The sequence below is a fragment of the Lissotriton helveticus genome, chromosome 8 (assembly GCF_964261635.1).
Source record: "Lissotriton helveticus chromosome 8, aLisHel1.1, whole genome shotgun sequence".
NCBI lineage: Eukaryota > Metazoa > Chordata > Amphibia > Caudata > Salamandridae > Lissotriton > Lissotriton helveticus.
The window spans coordinates 1014091265-1014113404 of record NC_136069.1 but is presented as its reverse complement, the minus strand read 5'-3'; the positions used below and the strand labels follow the sequence as shown (position 1 = coordinate 1014113404).

Genomic DNA, 22140 nt, shown 5'->3' with positions numbered 1-22140 from the left:
TACACAGAAATTATGAAAATGTCACTCGTAGCAATCTGAAACCTTTGCAACTATGAGAATGCAATTAAAAAGAGCGCGTCGCCGATTTGCCTGACATCAATATGGCACTCGGCCTGGTCTAACTTTGTCTGCAAATTGTCACTCAAAGACGCTGCTCTTCATCGGCTTGGTGGGGAAACGCACAAGCTCATCACCGATGAAGAGGAGTCACGGAAAGAACAGAAAGATAGGAAATGCAGTATGAAGCTAGGCCGTAGAAACATCAAAACATGCATTATATAAGGACATAATTCATATAAGAGATCATAGTCAGAAAGAAGAAATTATTGAAAAATATTTATATATTTTATATAACTAAAATACGTACAATAACATTTTAATTCACACAGCTACAAATATTGCGACATATCAGGTTCAAGTCGAGGTATTCTTTAGCGGTTCTCCTCTTTTACGAGTCCTAAATACCTCTGTCAACTTTCAAGATGGCCGACTTAGTAACTACAGACGAAGAAGGCCGGACTTTTCTTTGTGTGACGCAGTACGGAAACGTCCCGGCTGCCGCAAATGTCGGTCCTTTCGAAAAACCATCCGGCGGTAAAGTGGGGTTATGACAGGCGAGGTTCCGGAGAAATTGGTTCCGCCAGCTTGCTGTTCTTTTTTTTCCAGGGAAAAAAGCTGCTCCTGTAGGGTATGATTCCGATCCCACTTGCGGTGATGGTGCTGGGGGTTTGGTGTGTCATTTATTTGACGGACACGCTTTTAAAGGTAAGGAATTTGGAGGAGAAAATGAGGTTGCAGCTAGCTGGTCTCTCCAGGGTAATAATATGTTGGAGGGAGGGGCCAATAGGCACGCGTAAAACACTTACCACATGACTGCACCCTAAAACTATGTGCCGCTCAGTGATAGAATTGGACAAAATGCACTCTGGGAACCCATACTTTGGAGTTTAATGTGTGAGAAAGGAAAGGGGCGCAGCGTGACAAGAAAAGGCAGATAGTCAATATATATATATTTGTTTCTAAAAAATCTGCTCAGAGAATTTGTCATTAAGGTCAAATGTGATAGTAAATCTGTTTTAGTTTACTTATTTCAATTTGGTTAAAAAGAGGCGGTATTTTAAAATATTCCACAGGGTTGAATAATTGACGGCATGTGATTCCTGAACGGTATACCACTCATTGTGTTATGTAACATTTCCTGTGCCATAAATAAATTAGCAGGTGCTATTGCAATCGTTATTAGTGTATTTATTCATCCACACAGATAAACCTTGCATTCTTACAGATCATGCACATTTCTTATGAGGAGTGTTAAACAAGGTCAAACACCAGACTCCATGTCCTAGTTTCTCTGAAGTATTTTTAAAGTTATAAGCTATGTGCCTTTGTTTCCTTCCTTTGCATTGGCATTTAGGAAATAGGTTCCAGATAGCTTCCCGCCCAGGTGATACTCCAAGAAAAAAAAAGGTTGATGTCTCTTGAGTGAAGCCATCTGATAGGAATGTTTCATTTTAAGAAATTGGGTCCTGTCCCATTGGGCGTGAACCCCAGCAGCACCCACCTTTCATTGAGCCTAGTAAAGTTATAAGCTGTGTGCCTTTGTTTCCTTCCTTTGCATTGGCATCTAGGAAATAAGTTCTAGATAGCTTCCCGCCCGGGTGATACTCCAAGAAAAAAAAGGTTGATGTCTCTTGGGTGAAGCCATCTGATAGGAATGTACCATTTTAAGAAATTGGGTCCGCCTGTCCCATTGTGCGTGGACCCCAGCAGCACCCACCTTTCATTGAGCCTAGCAGTCGCTTTAATTCAGTCCTTAGTTTTAGGCCCAGCTGGAATTGTAAAAAACAAAGCCCACTTGCCGCCCTCAGGTTGCTGCTCTGAAAGGAGTTCAGACAATGTGCAGGAGCGGATACATTGTGTCTCAAAATGACACGAGGACTAATTCAGCATATTTACCTGGGCCCAGAAAAGGTTGCTGGTTTCCACTACTTTCCAGCACTGGTGTTAGTTTAATCTGATGAGAATTTTATTTTGAACCGTCGGGTGGAAGACTACGCTGCTTAGTACAACCTTAGAGACCCTTTAGTAGACCTGAAAGCTCATTTGATAATGTCATTTACATGTAACATTTCGTCTATATAGTTATAGTATATGGGATAGTCCTGCTGGACAGACTGACTGCACAGATATCGATTGTCCTCACACCCTCTCACTAGCGAGGTTGTGTGCCAGCTGGCAGTACTTCAAGGCTTCCTGCTCCCTCCACTAGGTCCACACACAACAGTGCACCCATCAGACGCTGAGGAGGCAGTTCTGGCTTGATACTGTTTCAGACAAACCAACTGTGAGTGTCTCTGAAATCAGGGACTCAGTAATGGGCATATGCTGAAATTGTTAGGTACTTACTGGAAAACTAACCAGGCCAGAAGACACCAGGCAGGTGCAGCATCTTTTGGCTGGTCATGACTTTGGAAGAAGTAGCCCTTCATGGGCTGGGAGCAATTAACAGTTGCAGCCACGTACATGCCGATAACAACACTGGGCAGTTACCACAGTAGGCAGTTGTAGCCATATAGAGGCCCATTGCAAGGTTGTGGCAGAAGCAACCACACGTCAAAACAATCACATCATCCAATCCCAACTTCAGCAAGCATGGCCATGCACAGGCAGAATTCAGCCGGGCTGCAGAGTCACAGCCCGGCTGTGCCGCTGCAGTGATGGTCACAGATTTGCAGTTCCCATGGGGAAACAGCATGGAGAGACTACAGGGTCACCAGTACTGCAGATCGCTCTCCTCATTCCCCTCCTTTGGGAGCCCCAAAGACACATGGAGCATGCTGCACCTTGCTTTTCCTTAACTGACTCTACTCCTGCAGGGTTGGTATTCTCCTTCCCTCTCTCAGCAGGCAGAATCTGTTTCTTTAAGGGAAGTAATGGGATTATTAAACTGGTTCAAAATGGACACTAAATTATTATACATCCTTTTTTAAATGTCTCCTGAAATGGGTGGTCCGAGCTGCTAATGTTTTAAATCTATTAAGTGTAATTGAGGTAAATATTTGTGAGCTATGGAAGGCCCAGGGGTCTCTAGTCACATTCTGCAGTTACATTGCTGGAGTAATGTATTGATAATATTTGTGTTCAAATCTCATGGTTCAGTATTGTGATATCAATTGAAAGGAATGCTGTCCTTCTTTTACTTCATTGAAAGAGAGATATGAAAGCTGATAATAAAATGTTCGATCACATTCATTTTGTCGTACTAACAAAATTAGTCTGTGCGTGTAGTTTACCTTAGTTAAGCTCCTCTCCTTTAACAAACTGTATCACCCTGCTAAGAGCAACTTCCTCAGTACTGTAAACAGTTGTGTGACTATCCAGGAGATCCACCATAGTGAAGAATTCCACCCAGTGAACAAGAGAAAATAAGAGCATACATTTAGTCCCACACTGACCTCACACTGGCACATGTTGTAGCTTAATATATTGACAACAAAAGTTGATAAATACAACACAACCATAAAAAATCGCAAATTAGTATAACAAAACAAATACAACCTCAGATCTAAAATCCCTTCCATTTGAGTCTAAAATATTTCATAAGTTATGGTTGCATTGCCTCTTATATTCTTATTCCCCAATGGTTATATGGTCCATTAATAACCATGAGAACATTTTATTTGAAAAGTGCATGAGTAAAAATGTAGGCACTGCATTGGTTGCCTTTTTTGTTAGATAGAGGCAAATGTATGGTGCTTTTGTCTGCTTGTTCTCTTTAGAGGGCCTGTACTTCCGTATACTCAGGGATGTGGAATTCCTATAGCCCGACGCCCAGGACATATTGTTTGGGGTCAAGGGCAACAAGTTTTAATGTGCATTTTGTCCTTGGGACAAGCAGGCACAACCCCCTGTAGCACAGGGGAAGGGCACTGCCTGCAGTTAAGTTAATATGTGTGTGCATAAGTTAATGCTGTTCAAACTTGAATTTATGGTTCATTAATTGAGAGCCTTTATTATTAGGCTGAGCGCTCTCAGTAAATGTAAGTTCTGACTGCACTACTGATAGTGGTTCCAGTATAAAAATGTGGACACACGGTTTCAAAGTTTAGCAATATGAGGCTATGCATATTGCTCCCAGAATGCTCTCTGATTAGATGTAAATATTTGCAGAAGCTTGAAAGCAAGATTAATGATTCTTTGCTTTCAATATAAAATGTCCCTAAAAATGAAAGTAGGAAAGCATTTTTTCGAAACTACTGTAAAATTTCAGGTTCCATTTCTTTGCCGCATCATTTAGTAAAATGTGTTGATGCATGCTAGTATTTCCCCAAAATATTCATATTAGAAAATCAGTGTAACCAGTTTCAATAAGATTTTGGGAAACATAAAAATAAACAAGCATTGGCAAAGCCAGTAGGTCTGAAATGGTGGTCAGCTTTTTCATTTTTGCAATGCGTGACTTGTTGTGGCATGGGTTTTTGTAAAACCTTATTGATGTGAGAGCTGCCGGACCCTCACCATTATAACAAACATTGGCAAAAGCAAAAATTGTTTTTGGTCTCAAAAAAGCACACGTTGCCACATTAGTTATTGGCACTGAACAAAACTACTTGGTGTGCCGATAAGCTCCTTATGAAAGAGCAGAATGCTGTCACTCACGTGAAGCCAGCCGATACAGAGAGAGAATTTTAATAAACACTAAAGGTCATGGTTAACACCAGACTAAATTAGGGGGGGCCAATTATTAAAGAAAGTTTCAAAAGTGCACCCTTGGTTTATGTCCTTGCATTAAGGGCAGCTATAAGGCTTTCGTGAAATCACAAGAATTTACAGCAGTAGGGCAAGAAATGGTACTCCTAGAAAATATTTGCGAACTGCATTTTAGAATGAGCAAATATGCATGTGTAGATTTGCTCAAGCGAAAACCTGAGTGTTTGCAAGTTTATTTTCCCTCCAATCTCTTTTTTCCCAACTCTGGAAGAAGGTTTACGTCTGCCATTGTCAGGAGTACATTTCCAACATTTCTCAGTATTGGAAAAGATTAGAGAAGAGTTGTTGAAAACCCTTATAACATGCAAGTTAGTAGGTTTGCACAGACTCAAAAGGACATTCCAACCCTGGAACTATTGTTTACCACTTCCTTTAGTCCCAGTATGTAGATCTGCGGAATCGTAGCAACATAAAGGGATTACTAGTATTCAAACACTACTATGGTATGAGCCCTGGCATAATCACAGATGCTATATAAGAGCTCTTTTATAATGAGATTGCTGCCATAATTTGTCGCCGCACAACATGGCACGAAAGGGACAAGTGGATTTTGTTACAGGACAAGTAGATTTATGAAGCAACCTGCCTCATGGACAAGTAGATATTTTAATAAATTCCACACCCCTGATACTCTAAACGTCGTTGTGTTCTCCCTCCCCTGAAAGCAATTGGCGACTCAAATCAAGCAGCTTAGATTTGTTTGCTCGATTACTCTTCTATGCATGCACTTTTATTCCACTTTTGGTAAATGTACCCTTGTTATACACTTTAAAGCTGTTTTCCATCTCTGATTTGAGATTAGTTGTTCATAGTTGGATTTTAAGACTACTGATTCAGTAAGTGTATGAAAACTAAAATAAGCAGTTCAGCTAGAGTTGTTTCTTAACGTATCAAAGCTCTGTATTTGTCAATTATTTTCATTCTCTAAAATTGTGATTTAAAAAAAAAGCCATTTACTTTTGTTGGGTACGACGTTTTCCACTGGATACAGGAGACCAGGGTTCTTATCACGCATGATCAAACTGCAACCTATTACCCTTTTTTGTATTACTTGCAAGAATAGAGAGTGCTTAGAAACTAGCTTAATTGCAAGTTTTATATCGCTATATAAAGCTGTGCATTATTCACAATGGTTTCTTTAAGCTTCTAGATGCCCCCCTGATGAGAGAAGTCCCACATGAAAAAAAAGATTTTCATCTTGTCACAGCCGAGCCATGTGCATTCTTCTCTTCATGTCAATTGCACTTTCAATTTATATATTCGTATTTTGGGATGTTGACCGAAGCATGCTTTTATCAGAATGACATGTTTTAGATTGCTGCTTCTTATATATGATAAATTAGCTTTAGCATTTTTTAAATCTGCTTGTGTGCTTCTCTTGTGTTTTTGTGGTGGTTTTATTCATACCATTACATGGAAGCATTTATTCATTCGTAAAAAAAATATTCAGAAACAAAGTTTTTGTGTACTTTAAAAAAAAAATGTATTACCATTCATTTGAATTTGGAGTTACAATTAATATAGTTAAAAAACAGTCATCAGCCAATGCCAAATCTGCAGTTATAGAGTGTTATGATTGTTCATAGAATTGATGTGACGTGGCGAGCACCAACAACTATCGTAGTAAATATTGCCGTTATCAGGGTGCTGCTGCTTCAGTAAGTTTAGGAACATAAAGTAGTTGAAGACTCATGACCATGTTGGCTGTAAGTGAGGTAGCCCTGTGATTGAATAAGTGGAGCAAGTTAGTAAGATTGATATTTGTGTACAGCACTACTAAGCGAGCACTTGTGTCTTCCTAAATAAACCGTTATCACTTTGTGCTTGCTTTTGGTGGCTGTTTCTCTCGTAGATGCAAGCCGTCAGTTAGGCAGGGGAGTACTCTAAAACACCTGTTGCACCTACAATGGCAAAATCAGAGTAGATGTAGGCACACAGGTAAAATCATTAAATCATGCAAGGAAAGTTACATGTTCTAGCTCTCTGCGGGTATATTTAACCTGCATGTCACATTGTATCCTAATGCTTTGTTTCTGCCTTCTCTTTTCTTAAGGATATGAACATGATCTATGCCTGTTTATGGAAGCACCAGCTATTTTTGTATTTATTGCATCTTCCTGTTTTATTCTGTTGTGTTTTTTGTAGTCCACCACCTCGTTGAAGATCACTTATGAAGACTGGTTGGTGTCCCATGGATTGAGCATCTCACCTTTTCATGTCCGGTGGCAAACCACAATTTTTAACCGCTTGTTGTACAAATGGGGACGGTGGAAACCCAGATTCCTTTATATATGGTATGATTTTGCTTTTTTCCTTTCTAAAATGTATAAAATTCCCTTGTGTAGGAGCAATATTATTCAAATGAAAAAAAACTCTATTTTGTAGCTTTTAAATTTCAGATTATGAGAAATCACAGAGTGCAGAGACACAGCTGCTATATCTACTATCAGGTGAAAGAGAAACCATGTTGGCACTTTGTTCAGCAAATTTATTTAACATCTTATGTTGTGCTTCCCACCCATGACACACTGATGACCTACTCTGTGTATTCAGCCATTGTACTGTCGGTGCAGAATTGATTCTTGGTTTACTGAATACTAACCAATCAAAGACAATACTCAAACCAAAAAACACCCCAACATTAAATCAATCAAAATCTGTATTTTAGGATAAATCCATATCTTTTTACATTTTATGGTGTCGAGATGACATTAGAAGGTTGTCAAGGTTCATGAACATAAAGTTTGTTCCAACGGCGCAAGTGATATGGTGCAAAAAAAGTGCTAAATGTGAACAAGATACATACAGTGCAGTACGAATTGTTGACACTGGTCATTCAAAGGACATCCATCCCTAGGTACACAAAGCTCCGCACAGCTTGGGATTTTAAATTTCCATTTCACCTGGGGCAGAGAAAGTAGGGTCAGGATTATCGCAAGCACGTCGATGTTTCGACCCAAAGAAGTGCATGATTGAGTAATGGGCACGGCGGGTCTTCCTCAGGACAAGACGATACAAGGAACAGCCAGAATTACTGAAAGGAGGTCTTCGAAGGCTTGACCCACCATGGGTTGGACTCAATAATTCACATCAAAGGGACAGCATAGTTCTGCACCTCTCCGGCGCTGCTCTATAACTGGAAAGTTCCAGAGCAGCGCCGGAGAGCTACAGAACTATGCTGTCCCTTTGATGTGAATTATTCCCATCAAACACCTTTCTTTGAGTCCAACCCACGGTGGACCAACCCCCGAAGACATCCTTTCATTAATTCTGGCTGTTCCTTGTATCACCTTGTCCTGAGGAAGACCCGCTCTGCCCATTACTCAATCACGCACATCTTTGGGTCGAAACGTCGATGTGCTTCCGATAATCCTGACACTATTCTCTCCGCCCCACGTTAAATGGAAATTTAAAATCCCAAGCTGTGCAGAGCTTTATGTACTTAGGGATGGATGTCCTTTGAATGACCAGTGTCAACAATTTGTACAGCACTGTATCTGTCTTGTTAATATTTTTCATTTTTTTGCACATTTTTTCACCATATCACTTGCGCCGTTGGAACAAATTGTATGTTCATGAACCTTGACAGCCTTCTAATGTCATCTCGACACCATAAAATTTAAAAGAATATATGGATTTATCCTTAAATACAGATTTTGATTGATTACATTTTGGTGTGTTTTTAGGTCGAGGGACCTATAAGCTGCGCAAAGCGCAGCTTCCGGTCCGGAGATCTTATGTTTTGGAGTAGGGCAGTTTAAACCCGCCTCTCTGCTCCGTTCGCTTCCATTGGCTGGCTTCCTAAACGGAGGCCAGCCATTGGAAGAGAAGGGAGTCACTCCAAACAAGCCCGTCTCTTTCGGATTCGGGGGCGTAAGTTTTGCTGTTCTTTAGCTCGTGACGACGTCCGTCACTCAGGATAGCAAAACACGCCCCCGAATCCGAAAAATTTCGGAAGCTTGAGGCCGCCATTTTGCTGCTGGTAAGGTTGGGGTAGGCTGCTCTCGCTCGCTTTCCTTGTTCCCGCCGTCTTTTTTCCCGCCCCCTCCCGCTGTCCGTGTCTTGATTCCGGATACGAGAGTGAAGCCGGCCGCTCGGACTGCGTCTCCCCCCAGGACAAGGACAGCAGGATCTGCCCCTCGGGTCACCTGCTGTGGTTCTGAAAATCTGGGTCCGTGTAATCGTTCTGGACTCGAGAATTAAAACTTCGTCGAAACATGACGAGTTTGGTATCAAAAGACCGAGAATGACGAGTACATCATGTACATATATTTTCAGCATATTCGAGTGACGATTTCACCTCGAAATCGTAATTTTCGTTCTGAACCCTTGACTTCCATTTATGTGTTGCCCTTTACATAGGCCTTAATCCAGTTGAATTCAATCTCACAAGGACACACACTCCTTAATCGACTTTTCCATGACCTGTGCAAGTTGGAACCATTGCCCCAGGCCGAACTCGTTAGGTCAGTTCCCCTCCCAGTGGCCGAGCAAGATAGCATCTAGGCTCAACAAACCATAAAACCATTTCAGCGCGCACACACCTGCCATATCTCGCTCACATCTGTCTCCACTCTTTTGCTTCACTTACTTTATGATGGGGAGGTGCCCGTTTTTATTGGGGGTCCAGTGATATCTGATGAAATGTTGGACCTTGCCATGTGATTTGTTGTAGGCAGCACGAAGTGAAATATGGACATGTCATCATGACTCTGCTTTTTCCTTGTATTTGAAATATGTTAACGATTTACTTTACAACCAAGAATGTTTTGCCCGAAGCCTAAAATTGTGTATAAGAAGAGAAGCCTGACTTTGTAAAAAGGCAGCAGTCTCCTGAGAATATACTTCCCCGTGTTGTACTTCTAGGACGCTTGTTACCTTGGTTGCAGCCAATAAACCAATCTTTGACTTCACCTAGAAGACTCTGAGTTTCTGTGGTCTGGATCAGGAAGAACCCGAGGTCTCTGGGTGTACCCTGACACCGCTGGGTTACCGGTTCTGTGCCGGTTCTTAAAAACCCAGTACCTCACTGCCCAGGACAGCAGGCTGCGACCTTCAGAGTGGAGCCGGGATCCAGAGCTCCGCAGTCAGTGTGCATTGGACTGTGCCAGCCAGGAGGGCGACAGGCTGTACCCGGCGGACTGCCCGAGGAGGAGGACCGCAGCTTGTACCCCGAGGACAGTGACAGCCAGGAGGACAGCAGTGTCTGCCCGGATGATGGGGACAGCCCCCTGCGCCCCCAGGACTCTGCCGACTCGAAGGAGGCGGACAGCAGGCTGAGCCGCTGGATCAGGACGGCCTTCAGCAGCGAGCAGATCAACGGCCTGGAGAAAACATTCAAGCGCCAAAAGTACCTCGGCGCCCAGGAGAGGCGCCGCCTGGCGGCCAAGCTGCTGCTCTCCGAAGTGCAGGTAGGTGTCTGCAACGGCCCATCCAGGGGGAGGGGGCATAAAACCCTTCAGTGACCCATCAGCAAGTGAGCTTGAGGGGAGCGCAGTCTGACAGTGCTTACAGTAGTGCTCCTAGCTGGTAAAAAGACTTTAAGGCGCTGTAGCTGTTATAACTCTGCTGTAGCGTATGGTGATAGCGAGGGTGTTGTTGTGCAGTCATGTCTGGTTTTGTGTGTGTGTTTTTTTCTTTTGCATGTGTAAGCCTGGCATTAGTGATGATTTACAAGCCCCTTGCGACACTTTCCCATGTTAAAAGTGGCGCAAGGGACTTGTAAATCTGCCCCTTAGTGCGTCACTTCAGCGCTGCATGACCTGCCTCGTTGAGGTATCTAGCTGTGGGTGCGGGGGACGGACCGACCTCTTCTGCTCCGGATACTCACTGCTCTCCTCTTCCCTCCCACAGCTCAAGACCTGGTTCCAGAACCGCCGGATGAAGCTGAAGCGCCAGCTACAGGACATGCAGCCGGACCCCTACGTCGCGGGCCCCTTTTACAACGCTCTGCCCTACGGACATCCGAACTATGCCCCCTTCTTTCAGTATGCGACCCCTGCCCACCCCGTAGCAGGCATGGCTTACTCGACGATGATGCCCTCATCCATGTATCCCGTGGACCCTTACAAGGCCTACGCACAGGCGCACCCGGGGTACAGCGAGACACCAACCTTCACCTACTAGTGAAGTAGGTGCTGCTCTGCAGGGATGAGCACTACAGACTCTTAGAGCGACCAGGGACTCTGCCAGTGCCGCTCGCGGGCACTTATACATTGCTGTATTCATATTGAATGACCGAAGTTAAAATCTTTTTGGATTTCTTTATGGCTTTCTTTAAAAGTATTTGAGATAATGTGCAAAATTGTTTGATAGAATTTGAACGGCATATATTATATATCTATCTATTAAATTAAAACCTCAACATTTCTATTTAAAATGTGTGTTGGATTTCGTTTTCTGGGATGCACGCGTGTGAACACAGAGATTACACAGTTACAACATAGTGGTACAATGCCGTTGTTCATTATATACAAATCTTCGCCCGCCTTGCCCCAGTGAGGCAGAAGTTTACCACGGTGCTGTTGGCAGTGTCGAGTAGCATGGCGCAGTGGGCCTAATGCAAGCAAGGGTATTGGGCCTCCCCATGTTTTAGAAGTAAAAAGCCTCATATAACTGGAGTCAAGCGCATCCTTCGCCCTAAGTCCCAGTTCCACTAAACCAAGAAGTAGTCAGTGGATTCCGATGGTTTCGAGATGTGCCTAAGCCAAGAGGGTGCAGATGTTGGTCACGTTTCTTGCTGTATGTCCACTAGGTGGAGCTGCTGCTCTGCTCGGCAGAGGGGTTAGTTTCCATTGCAGTCCAACCTAGCTCCACTCAGAAGTGTAACGAAATATCTCCAGGCTCGTAGTGCAGCAATAACCCAAAATAATTCGGCGCTACAATGATTGTTGTCCATCCAGGCAGGTAGTGGCGCAGGTGCAAAGGTACCGGGCCCAATGATCTCGGGACCCTCAGCACCTTAAATATACTTTTATTTCTAGCCACTGGCGCTAGGGAGTCAATGCCGCTTATCGTCATTAGGATCCATTCACGAAAGCCGTTTGGTTTAGTTTTATGGTGCGGACACAACAAACACAATGATACGCGCACGCACCTCAGGCGAAGCAGACCATTCAAAGACGCCTACGTACATCTGCCCAAAAAACACCTCTGCAGGCGCCCACAGACCTGCATGCACCGAAAAACCGACATAGCCACCTCAACGCAACTGAAAGGGCGAGATTTTGATCGATACCTTATATCTATTGATCCAAACCTCGATCTGGTCGACTGAACCTTTATTGCCTGTCTTGGAAGGAAACAGTACACCTATCTGCAAATTAGTTCACCCAAGAAAGGACTCTACTCTCAAAGATCACGGACAACTTCTAGGTTTCAAAAGTTTATTGTAAAGATATAATGAGCTGCAAATACAAGCATCTCAGAATGAGATTCACGAGATACACAGGTCCAATTACATACATGTGCTCTCGAAAAGCCCTCAGACGAGCAACAGAAATCACTAACACAAGTTCTAAAAATAGCAAAGCTATCAGCATAGACGCATATCTCTCCTTCATTTAGGTTGGAGGAAAACAAACACAGGTTAGGCGTCCCTACCCTGTTCTAGATGGTATCCCTACTTAACCAAATCCCAACCTAACAAAGGTGTCAGCAATGAATGACCCCAAGGGAAGTCACCCACTCTAAGTCTCTTGGTGAAAACCTAAAGTTCTCCAGTCATGACCCCTCACTGCCTACCCATCCGCTCTCTAAAGGGTCCTCAGGTCTCTGCTCTAACTCCACCCAGGGGTGCTGTCCCTAATACAAAACAGTCAACAACATTTGAGACGCCCCTTGCGAAACGCCTCTCACGTGGTGCAACTTCAGGCTTTTTCCATGATGCTTTGTATTGGGCCTCAGACGTTAGAGTTGACCTTGCTTCTCAGTCTCTTCTCCGGCCCGCTGATACCCCTTAAACATTCCAGAACCCTCCTCCATGTCTGGGCCGTCTACTGAACAGGCCTCTATTCATTCACTTATAATTGGATCCCCCCTTTCCTGTTGCAGACAGATATCTGCCGCCAAGAACCCAACTCTCATAGACTTCTAAAAAAGGCTTGCAACATTTCTCAGCCCAGACATGTACGTGTAAATCAATGCTAAAACATTTCAGGCCTACAATATTTCACATTATGATTATAGCATTCAATTTCTTCATTTAATTAAAGCATGTTAAATCTCTTATTCTATTATTTAGAAAACATTTCTCTAAATCATGGCCCATTAATGCAATGACCAAAAACGTTAAACAATCTGTGTCGTGAAAAGAAACACCTTCCCTTTTAGCTCCAGCTCTGGCCCTGAGGCCTACCACGTTCTGCGTTTTATCCCAGACCATCTTATATGTTAACAGCTACACGACATAGATTCAAAATAATCACGTCTAATAAAATCATATAATGTCACACATTTCTGTATTAATTCCACTTCTACTTAAATCTCTATATTAGCTATACATTTAGAATATAATTTCAGATACTATTAGCACTCATGGCATTTCTCTTCATGAATTATGCTCTCTATAGGTAAGTATGATGTACTCATATATTTATATCAGTTTGCGCTCTCTCAGTTCCCCCCTTTGATGACCTCTCGGGGTCATCACTAACATTTAAACTGCAGTTATTGCTGGCATTCTCTGCGCTTCCAGAGCTCTCAGGCTCCTGTACTGATTATCTTGTATGGCAGCCAATCTCTGCAACTGTTCTCTTTGGGCCCTTTCTGACCTTCTTGCTCTGTACCATTTGAATACCCTCACCAATCCCCACAATATTATCCCACAGATCAATATTATGATGATAGGCTTTAGGATATACCAAATAAAGCTTTTGCCTAAGGTGGAAAACCACCCTCCAACTGTACTCATTCCGTGGCCCACCTTTTCCCAGACATTTTCTCTACTCAAGTCTTCGATCTCTTTGTGTATATTAGTTATGTTCTTAATAACTTTCTCAAGGGGTTTTGAAAGGTCTGGAATGTAAGTGCAACATTCCTGAACCTTCAAAGCCTTACAGACTCCGCCCTCTTTTGCTAATAAGACATCTAATGCAAGCCGATTTTGAAGAACCATAGCCCTTATCGATTGCATCTCTCCTTCTACCAGCATTAAGGACTGAGCAGTGCTGGCAGACAACCTGTCGACAACTGTTGCCAGTCGTCTAATTTTAACATCATTAAGGATTATTCCCAAAAGAGGGAACATAGCTCCAAAGACATCTCCAACCATTTCTGCATCGCCTAAATCTCTCCTTCCCCTCGATGATGTCTGGCCCTCAATGATCAATAAGTCTTGTGCATGATATATTTTGGGGAAGACAATTGCCAAGTAACATGATCCATACCAGTTGTCAGGTAGTCTCACGTAAGCATTTCTTCCACATACAAAATACACATTTGGAATCACTTGCATTCCCTTCAGGAAATCCTTAGTGTAGTACTCTAAATTAAAAGCATGTTCACAGTCAACTTCACCCACGTATACATTTTCATAATACGTTTTGGCTCGGTGAAGACATAACTTTCCTCTCTGTGCTTTATCTAAAGCTATTGGACCACTACTACCCTTTCTCTTGTGTGACTTCTCTTCCTCGGTCCAATCTAATTTCCCTTGTCCTGATTTTTTCAAAATCTTTTGTCTCCTGTAACGATCATCCACCTGCCCTATGAACTTTTTCTCGACTTCTGACACCTTGCATGTCAGATTATTTCTACGGGCATGTGAAGTATCTAAGGTAATCCAAGGAATGAAGAACTTGGCCAATCTGTCTTCACTCTTCCAGTAATCCCATTTATTCATCTGCTTATAATTCGGGACTTCTGGCAACACAGAATCATAATTGGAGAAATAGTATTCAAAACTATCTCTCTCATAAAATATACTAAGCAATAAGCTACATGTAATGCCATATGTCAGAGGGAGGTGATGATATCGAATTCCTTCATCTACAGACGCAGGCAACTGCATGCAGACGTAGCAATCCTTAACCTCCATGGCATCCACGTATTCATACAAAAGTTTAGCATAAGCATTTGACCTAAAGTCTCCTTGGGACTCGTCTACATGTAACCTGCGGGCTTCTGCAGCCAATAACGCTTTCTCTTGAGTGTTTTCCCTTTTCTCACCTGCAACAGTGGGTGTAAGTGTTACTACAGAATTCGCATCAGTTACCTTTACCTCTTCCTCATGTCCCTTTACATAAGAAATTGTTACCACTAAAGCTATTAATATTATCACTCCTACTATTAGTGTACCTATTATACATTTAGCTCTGCGGTTCGGGGTGCCGGCCTCCATTTCGTCAGACAATCTAGCTTTTCCCTTTCTCTTTGCAAAAAAAAAAAGTTCTTTTCCTCTCGTTCCTTTACAGTCTCTTTCAATCCTTTTTTGTCTTTAGAATCCACACAGCTGGAGGCTGACAGCCTTTTTCGCAAAAAGTCCTTTCACAGTTCAAAAAGACAACCCTAGCCCTTCTCCATCCACTCAAGGGGTTCCCTAAAATTCTCTGCTTCCTGGGCGCTAGGTAATCTTCTTTTCTTCTGCTTGCTTTATTTACAAAGTCCTTTAACAATCGACTATTAGATTTGTGGTTGCAGCTTCAATAGCATAGTTCAATATTTCCATGCGAAGAGTATGCTCTTCATGTGCTGTTATCGTGGTACCAAAGTCGGGGAATTTCAATTCTGTAAGAAACATGTGTTTTAACTTGCTGAGGCGGGGAGGTCTGGGGAGCACGAATGTTAGTGACCCTTCTTGTTCGACACCGGGTACCAACAGTTGTATTTCCACGGTGATAATGGGCTCAGAACTGGACACCACCACCGCTCGGATCCTCCCTGTCTCCGGTTTCACAGACATTTGTCGCCAGATATGTCCACTCAGGTGTGGAGTATCTTCTGTTAGGCACACGCACTCTTCTTGACCTCCTTCGGTTCGGTGCCTCAGCGCCCTGAGCACCTTCTTCTGGGTCTGAGTCTTCTGATATCGGAGGAAGGGTTGCTTCTGGAGTTGACCTCAGGCTAGAACTTCTTCTTTGCGGCCAATTTGCTTCTCCACGTGCCCTTCTACTCCTTCTCCTTCTGGTCTGTTCTCGCTCTCTTTCAGACCTGTCAGGGTCAGACTCGTACCCCCAGCTGTCTTCTCCTTCTGTAGCGTCTTCTGTTTCGCTGTTGTACTGACCGTCCTCAGCTTGGTCAGACTCGTTCCCTGCTTCCACTGGCACCTCTACAGCTTGGCTAGCCCCCTCTATGGCTTCTTGGTCCTCAGCTGGACGTCCATCCGAGAGAGGAGCTGTTTCCAGAGGTGCTGGAACCCTTTTCGTATGCGACGCGTGTATCCAGGTGGGCAGGCCTCCCACCTTTACAGCTGTACTTGTGATCAGGATGACCTGGTAGGGCCCACGCCAACGAATATCCAAGCAGCTTCTTCTCACATGTTTCTTCACCAGGACCCAGTCCCCAGGATACAGGTCATGGCAAGGGCCCTGGCACGCTGGAACCTCTGCAGCCTGCACCTGAAGGGACACAGAACGCATGGCGTCAGACAGCCCCTTACAATAGTCCAGGATCATATCATCTGTGATATTTAACAGTGCAGTAGCTGGAATAGATGGCAGTCTCATTGCTCTCCCCATTAACACCTCATGTGGTGACAACCCTGTTCTTCTGTCTGGGGTACTACGAAGGCTCATAAGGACTAATGGCAGGGCATCAGGCCAACTCAGGGTCGTTGAGGAGCAAACTTTCGCTATTCTGGACTTGATCGTGCCATTAATTTGTTCCACAATTCCTGAGGCTTCTGGTCGGTAACTGCAATGGAGCTTTTGGTCTATATTCAGTGCAACACAAATCATCTTCACAAGCTCGCTGTTAAAATGTGTTCCCCTATCTGATTCCAAAAAGGCCGGCACCCCGAAACGAGGGATAAGTTCTCTAAGCAGTAACTTAGCCACTGTGAGGGTGTCGCACCTACGTGTAGGGTATGCCTCAACCCATCTGGAGAACACACAAACAACCACCAGGACATAGCGGAGGCGGTTGCATCTTGGCATTTCAATGAAATCTATCTGCATTCTGTTGAATGGACCTCCAGACCTTCCTATGTGACTTAGTGCAACTGGTGTTCTTTTCCCTACATTCAGCTGCTGGCAGGTCACACAACGCTGGCCCACTGCTTCTGCTGCTATTCTAAACTTAGGATTGTACCAAGTCTGTCTAAACACTCTCAGCATAGCATCTCTCCCTAAGTGTACGGGACCATGTATGAGTCTAGCCATTGGACTCACCATCTCATTGGGCAACACTGCTCTGCCGTCTGCTGAGACCCAAAAATGAGTCTCACCCATTACACATCCTGCCTTTACCCATGTTTCCTTTTCTGAATCAGGAGCATTTTCTTGCATGGTTGACAATTCATCCCAAGTATCAACAGTTTCCAGTATCATGGCTAATTCAGTTCTTACATTTATTCCACCCACATCCACCTCTGTGAAAGAGTAACCTTGTTCTGCGCAATACCGCGCAACTTCATCAGCATATCTATTGCCTTTCGAAACAAAGTCCTCATTTTTGGTATGTGCGATGCACTTTACAACTGCGATACTTGCTGGACATTGCAATGCTTCTAACAACAAGCGCACAAACTCTCCATTGCGAATGGGAGAGCCTGAAGAAGTCATGAACCCTCTTTGAGACCATAACTGCCCGTAATCATGAACCACCCCAAACCCGTATTGGCTGTCGGTGTAGATGGTGACTCGAATTTGATTGCCTGCTAAGCAAGCACGTGTTAGGGCAATAATCTCGGCTACCTGAGCGGAGTTTACTCCTTCCAGGCACCCTGCTTCCACAACTCCTTCAATTGTACAAACAGCATAAGCTGCTCTCAACTGCCCAACTTCGTCTCTTACACATGAGCCATCGACAAAGAAAACTTCGTCTGGGTCGGTCAGTGGCTCATCTACGATGTCGGGTCTGGGTTTGGTGCATAGTTCAGTCACATCGAGACAGTCATGGTCTGTATATTCATCATCATCATCAATATCATTTGGAAGTGGCATTAAGGTAGCAGGGTTCAAAACAGAGCATCTCTTGAGGGTCACGTTCTCTGCAGCAAGAATAACTTGCTCATAGCGCGTGAGCCTGCTATTGGTCAGATGCTGTGTTTTGGTCCTGGTCATCAACAGTTCAACAGAATGTGGCACGCACACCTCTAACGGGTGCCCCATGACGATATTTTCACATCTCTCAATGCTGACACCCGTTGCAGCAACGGATTTGAGACATCCGGGCAACGCTGCGGCTACTGGGTCTAAAGTAGCTGAGAAATACGCAACTGGTCTACGGGCATTCCCATGGATTTGGACCAACACAGACAACGCACAACCTTCTCTCTCACAACAGTAAAGAAAGAATTGTTTATTGTAATCAGGCATTCCCAATGCCGGAGCACGACACAGGTCCTCTCTCAGCTGTAAGAATGCCATCAAACAGTCTTTGTCCCATGGTACCGGATCACTCACCTCCTTGTGCGTCAGTTTTTGCAAAGGTTTTGCTTTCAGTGAAAAGTTCACGATCCACTGTCGGCAATAACCCACCATCCCTAGGAACATCCTGACCTCTCTCTGGGTCTGAGGCGCATTCATTTTCATGATCGCCTCTATCCTATCTGGTGACACTTTTCGTTTGCCTTTCTCAATTCTGTGTCCCAAGTACTGCACTTCGGTCAGGCAGTACTGCAATTTTCCCGGGGATACCTTATGCCCATTGGCAGCTAGGTGATTTAACAAAGCAATGGAGTCTTCCCTGCAAGCTTCTTCTGTGTCTGACGCCACAAGGAGGTCGTCTATGTACTGGACCAGAACTGACTTCTGGGGCAGCACTAGACTTTCAAGATTTTTCTTCAGAAGCTGGTTAAAGATCGATGGACTCTCTGTATACCCCTGAGGGATACGACACCATGTTAGAACGCGATTTTCCAGCTTAAATGCGAAAAGAAAATGGCTATCTTCGTCCAAAGGGATCGAAAAGAAAGCCTGACAAAGATCTATCACAGTGAACCACTCAGCTTGGAATGGAATCTGAAACAGTATCACTGATGGATTCGGTACCACTGGACAACATGAAACGACTATGTTATTAATCTTTCGAAGGTCCTGCACTATCCGGAATTTCCCATTTGGTTTCTGCAGACCCATAATCGGGGAGTTACATGGACTACCCACGATTTCTTTCAGTATTCCCTGTTTAATCATGGACTCGATCACGGGTTTTATGCCTGCAATCGTTTCTGGAGTCAATTTATACTGGGGTGTTCTTGGGAACTCAACATGCGGTTTCACTACAATTTTCACTGGGTCCACCCCTTTGACCAATCCAATCTCTTCCCCAGTGAAATCCCATACCTCTGATGCCACTGTCTCTCTCAAATCCCAGGGAAGCTCGTCTACTGTCAAAGTAGGGTACAGCTCCACACATATTCTTGAGTTTGCAACTTTGAAATCTGCATCATCATCATTAGTCAATACCTCCACTCCCTGGGGTGTACAATATATAGTACAATTCAATTTGCACAACAGGTCTCTTCCTAGCAGACACACAGGGCTTGAATCGCAAACCACAAATTGGTGCTCATCGCTGTACTTCCCTATTTTCACCTGTACCGGTTCTGTCAATTGGCTGGTTATTCTCCTGTTTGCGACCCCTACCACCTGTATGGTCTCTCCAGACATGGGCAGGTCTGGAACTGCAGCTGATCTGATCGTGGATCTAGTGGCTCCTGTGTCCACCAGAAATGTCGTAGGGCACCCTGCTACTTCTGCTTCCACATAGGGTCCCCTCTGATCTACCTCTAAGGCTGCCCCAAGGGTGCAGTCTTCTCTTTCCACTCTCTGTCCGGTTAATGGGTCCACATAATAGCATTCTTCACCTTCCACAAACAGGGGCATTTGTCTATAGGTCTTACCCATACTCCCTACTCGAGGAGGTTGCGGGAACTGGGCTCGGGGAGGAGCCCCCCCCCCTTTGAGCACCTTTCCTTGGTATGGCGTCGCCCCTCTCATAGGTGCGCTCTGGACCTCTTCCTCCTCTATCTCTTGCTCTCCGATCTCTACATTGTAAGGGCACTCGCGTTTCCAATGCCCCAACTCGTTGCACTGGTGACACCTAGTCGTTTTCTTCAAGGTAGCTATGTCTACTCTGGGTCTAAAGGTAGTACTTTCCTCATTACCCTTGTTCTGACTGTACTGCTTCTTACCTCCTGTACCTGTCCCTTGCTGCTGTTGTTGCGGTCCCCCCTTTCCTGCTGTCTGCAATTGTACCACCATCAGCTTCTCTTTTAGTTTCTTAGCCTTGGAGTCTACCTCATCACAGCAGTACCTGGCATATCTCAGTATTTCATCTAGGGGTTTACTTTGCCAACAAATCGAGTGTTGCTGAATCATTAAACTAATATCCGGTCTCAGTCCCAGGACGAACTTGGACACGAATTGCCCTATGTCCTTTGGATCCATTACATCCAAGCCGCTATACTGTTTAAACGCCTTCAGCAGTCTCTCGTAATATTCATGGACTGTCTCTTTGGGTTCCTGTCTCGTTCTGTCTATTCTGACCCAATCTATGTCTTGCATTGGCACTTTTTCTTTCAGCCAAGTCATCACTCTCTCGAATTTTGCCATCACGATCTCGGACGGCCCATTAGTCCTAGCATCTCTCTCTGGCTCCGTTGTGGGCCACTCAGCGCTAACCTTGCATGCTGTCCACAGATCTCCTGGTACTACAATGTCAAACAGCGTGTTCAGATCTATCCATAGGACTTTTGAGATCTTTACAAACCTCTCGACTTGCTTGTACCACTCCACGGGGCTCTCTCGTAACTTGGGGAAAGATGTGGTAAAAGCAGCTAAATCTCCCCTACTCCAAGGGACATGTACATAGCTCCCATTGGCAACTTCACGCAAAGGGTAAGCTTCTATTCCCTGCTGTCCTGGTGTTATACCAATCATGCTTCTTCTGCCGGTCCCTTTCTTGGACCACCTCTCTTCCCATTTATCTAGTGCCCTCCATGTCCTTATTCCAGTAATCAGTTCCCTTATGTGTGTTTTCAGCCCAATCGTTCTCCTCTCATCTAGATCTCGATCTGAGTAATGTAGCCTGTGGTTACCCTGTAATGCTTTGGTTCTTGACAAGTCCACCATATATTTGCCTGCTAGTTCGACTAACTTCTCATGGACTGCTCTCGCCTTTCGTGTGATGTCCTTTGCCATATACAGTATTTCATCCTGTTCATACATTTCCATTCTTTCTAAAGGCAGGGTACCATCTACCATGTCATCCAGATCTGACCTTAAGCTGGAGACATCAAGTCTCTTGGCTTTTATCTCAGCTCGCAATATGTCTTTCGAAGGGGGCTCACTGGTCTCCCTACCATCCCAACTTCGAGCTCTGCGTTTGGGCTCAGGAGAATTAATGGGTGGCCTCCCTTGCTCCCATCTCTCCAGGTCCCATGCTCGGCCATCCGATCTTGGAAGGTGATGGAACACGGGCCTTTTATCTCTACTCTCTCTCTGCCCACTCTCGTCTTCTTCTCTCCTCTCACCGCACATCTCTCTGTTATTTTCCCTCTGGTCGCTACACTCCCTTTGCCTCGTATCGCTCAGTATCCGATACGATCCTTCCTGGTTCCCCATATTCCCTGGGCTGCGCTCATTTCTGTCATCACAGGGACTATGGTGCGACCTCTCACAACTCCCATTCTGTTCTCTGGTGCCAGGCACACAGTGTGGACACTCAAAGCTGTTCCTGTACTCTTGCGTTCTCCTCTCCCCTTCACTGAGTGTTGGGCACGCCACCCCTCCACTCCCGGGGCCCCCGTTTTCCAGGTTTTTTCTACCTCCATTCCGGGCCCAATGGGTGACTCCCCTACTCCCTCTACAGTCCCACTCCGGGCTACTCTCCCCAGCCCCGCAGTGAGTTCGTGCTCTGCTGTCCTGACTTTCCCTTTCTGCTTCTGCAGCATTGATGCACTTTTGAGCCTTCACTGCCTCATCCCACTGCTTCATGTACTCATTTAGCTCTTGAAAGGATTTTCGTCCAGATCCCCTCAGATCCATTGGCCATCTAGGGCCCCCAGGATCTCCTCCTGGGTCCCCTGCTGTGTGCATCGGGGTGCTCCACTCTCTGGGTATCGGCATCTGACTTGGGGAATTAGTGGTATCGTTCCTCCTTGCCTGCTCTGCTCTTTCTCTGTCTTTCCGTTTCCGTTCTTCCCCTTTTGCTCTCTCTTGGTCATATATCGATATTATAGGACCTATGGTAACAGGTACCTGTAGT

At 44.7% G+C, this 22140-nt stretch overlaps 1 protein-coding gene and 1 pseudogene across 1 annotated transcript in view; both read left to right on the top strand.

The window, feature by feature from the left end:
* Nucleotides 1–542: 542 nt before the first annotated feature.
* MBTPS2 (membrane bound transcription factor peptidase, site 2) overlaps nucleotides 543–22140 on the top strand; it is a 387799-nt gene continuing 366201 nt past the window's right edge. The window contains exons 1-2 of the mRNA XM_078657847.1: nucleotides 543–765; nucleotides 6916–7064. Of these exons, the coding sequence (XP_078513973.1) occupies nucleotides 691–765; nucleotides 6916–7064 (224 nt within the window). The 5' untranslated portion in view covers nucleotides 543–690. The remainder of the gene's footprint in view (nucleotides 766–6915; nucleotides 7065–22140) is intronic.
* On the top strand, nucleotides 7837–10896 carry LOC144773200 (uncharacterized; annotated as a pseudogene).